Raw genomic sequence first — 1,986 nt, 5'->3', positions numbered from 1 at the left:
TCAGGCTCCCACCAAGCAAGGCCGCAGGGAGCATGTCGCCGGGCCGCAGGGAGCAGGTAGGGCGGCGGACCTCACACGCGCCTGCTGGCTAGGATGCGCTCGGCCCTGCCCCTTCCGCAGTGCCACGGCCATGCGCCACAGACGCCCCTGCGCTCACTGTGGCAAAGAGCTTCCCGATGACCTCAGTCGTCAGGCCGGCTGGCACCCCGCGCTGGTCGTGCTGCGCCGCGAGTAGCGCCCTCAACGCAGCTGCGGCCTGAGGCGCTGGGAGCCGGGCGCCAGCCTTGACCGCGCACACCGCTGCGTCAACGTCTGCAGGGCCCATAGCCCGGCCGGGCCCCCAGCCGCCCGAGTGCGCAGGAGCGGGAGCGAGCGCCGCCGCCGCGGTAGCCACGCTGCTGCCGCCTGCCGCAGCTGCCGCTGCGGTGAGGGAGCTGATCGCCTGTGCATAGGGTTCACCCCGCGGTGGCTGTGCCGCACCAGATGCCGCCGCGCCGCTGGGAGCGGCCAGCGCGGCACCGGCGATGCTGTCGCTACGGGCCCGCTGCAGCAGTGAGAGCATCTCCTGCATGCGCTGCACATTGTGGCTTGAGAGGACCCCGTTCCCCTGCAACCTGCTGGGCCCGGCAGCCGCAGGCAAGTGGGCCGGCAACTGCACCGGCTGCTGGTGCTGCTGTGGCCCTGCAGCGGGCTGCCGCCGCTGCTGCAGCAGCGCCAGCTGCGTGGCTATTCGCGACAAGCCTTGCACGTCTGCCGGCCGCTGCTGCTGTTGGGGTGCCAGCCGCTGCCGCTGCTGGGACTGCTGCTGCTGCTGCTGCTGCTGCTGCTGCTGCTGCTGCTGCCGCCGGTGCGACTGCTGCTGCGGGCGTACCTCCTGGGTGGCCGCCCACTCGGCCACGGGCATGGGGGGCGGCATCCAGTCCTCCATCGTCACGCGCAGCTGGCCGCTCGCCACCCGCGAATCTGCGGGGGCGCGCTGCCCCGTCGTGGGACCCGCGTGCAGCACCGCCGCGGGCACGAGGCGGTACACCCGCGTGGGGCGCTCTTGCGGCCGTCGCGGCCCGCGCGGGGGCGCAGGCCGAGCCGGGAGCCGCTGGGGCGCCCACGCTGCGGCGCCGCCGCCGCTGCCAGCGCGCGCGGGCGCGGTCCACTCGTCGTCGCTGCCGCTGCTGTCGTGCTCCGCCCACTCGTCGTCGCTGCCGCTGCCGCTGCCGCTGGTGGCCGCGCGCCGCGCGCCTCCGCCGCCGCCGCCGCTGCTGCTGCCGCGCCGCGAGTCGTCGGCCGCCGCCTGCGCCGCGTAGTGGTGCGCGATCACCTGCTCGTGTGGCAGCGCGGCGGCCGAGATCCGCTGCAGCGCCGCCTCCGCCGCCTGCAGCACCGCGTCCGCCGCGCGGATCACGTCCTCCGACCCCCACTCCCCGTTGCCCGGCGTGTTGTACGCCCGCGCGTTGTCCGCCAAGGCCCGCATCTGCGCCAGCAGCTCCTCCGTCGACCGCACCATGCTCATGTGGACGCGCTTCTGGATGCGCCGCAGCCAGGTCTCCCGGTCCCGCGGCACCCAGTCGTTGTAGTCCGGCACGTACTGCTGGTCCACCTGCACCTCAAACCACCCCTCGGTGTCCGCCTTGCGCGCCGCGGCGATCGCGCCCAGCAGCAGCGCGTTGAGCTCCTTCTGGGCGTCCTGCAGGTCGCGCAGCGACGGCGGCGGGCCGTCAAACAGGCTGAGGCTCGGCGGCGGCGGCGGCGGCGGCTGCGGCGGCGGCGGGGGGCGCGCGGCGCCGTGCGCGCCGCCATTGAGGTGCTGCCGCTGCTGCTGCTCCCGCTGCGGGTGCTGATGCTGCCGCTGCTGGGGTTTGTGCGCTTGGGACTGCGGTTCGCTCTCTCGCGCGACGCGCGACTCGTGCCGTTGGCGGCGCCGCAGCTGTTCAGCTGCGGCCGCTGCATCCGTGCCGCCTGCAGCAAGCTCGCCCGCATTCCGCTTTACCC

At 74.8% G+C, this 1,986-nt stretch overlaps 1 protein-coding gene across 1 annotated transcript in view; it reads right to left on the bottom strand.

The window, feature by feature from the left end:
- Positions 1 to 455: 455 nt before the first annotated feature.
- Positions 456 to 1,986, bottom strand: part of MNEG_15055 (hypothetical protein) — a gene marked incomplete at both ends in the record, with an annotated part of 2,818 nt that continues 1,287 nt past the window's right edge. Inside the window, 2 exons of the mRNA XM_014036474.1 lie at positions 456 to 497; positions 872 to 1,750. Of these exons, the coding sequence (XP_013891928.1) occupies positions 456 to 497; positions 872 to 1,750 (921 nt within the window). The remainder of the gene's footprint in view (positions 498 to 871; positions 1,751 to 1,986) is intronic.

The sequence above is a fragment of the Monoraphidium neglectum genome (genome assembly GCF_000611645.1).
Source record: "Monoraphidium neglectum strain SAG 48.87 unplaced genomic scaffold scaffold04988, whole genome shotgun sequence".
NCBI classification, from domain to species: Eukaryota; Viridiplantae; Chlorophyta; class Chlorophyceae; order Sphaeropleales; family Selenastraceae; genus Monoraphidium; species Monoraphidium neglectum.
Note: the sequence above shows the minus strand (reverse complement) of the source record. Positions and strands in the feature narration are given on the sequence as shown.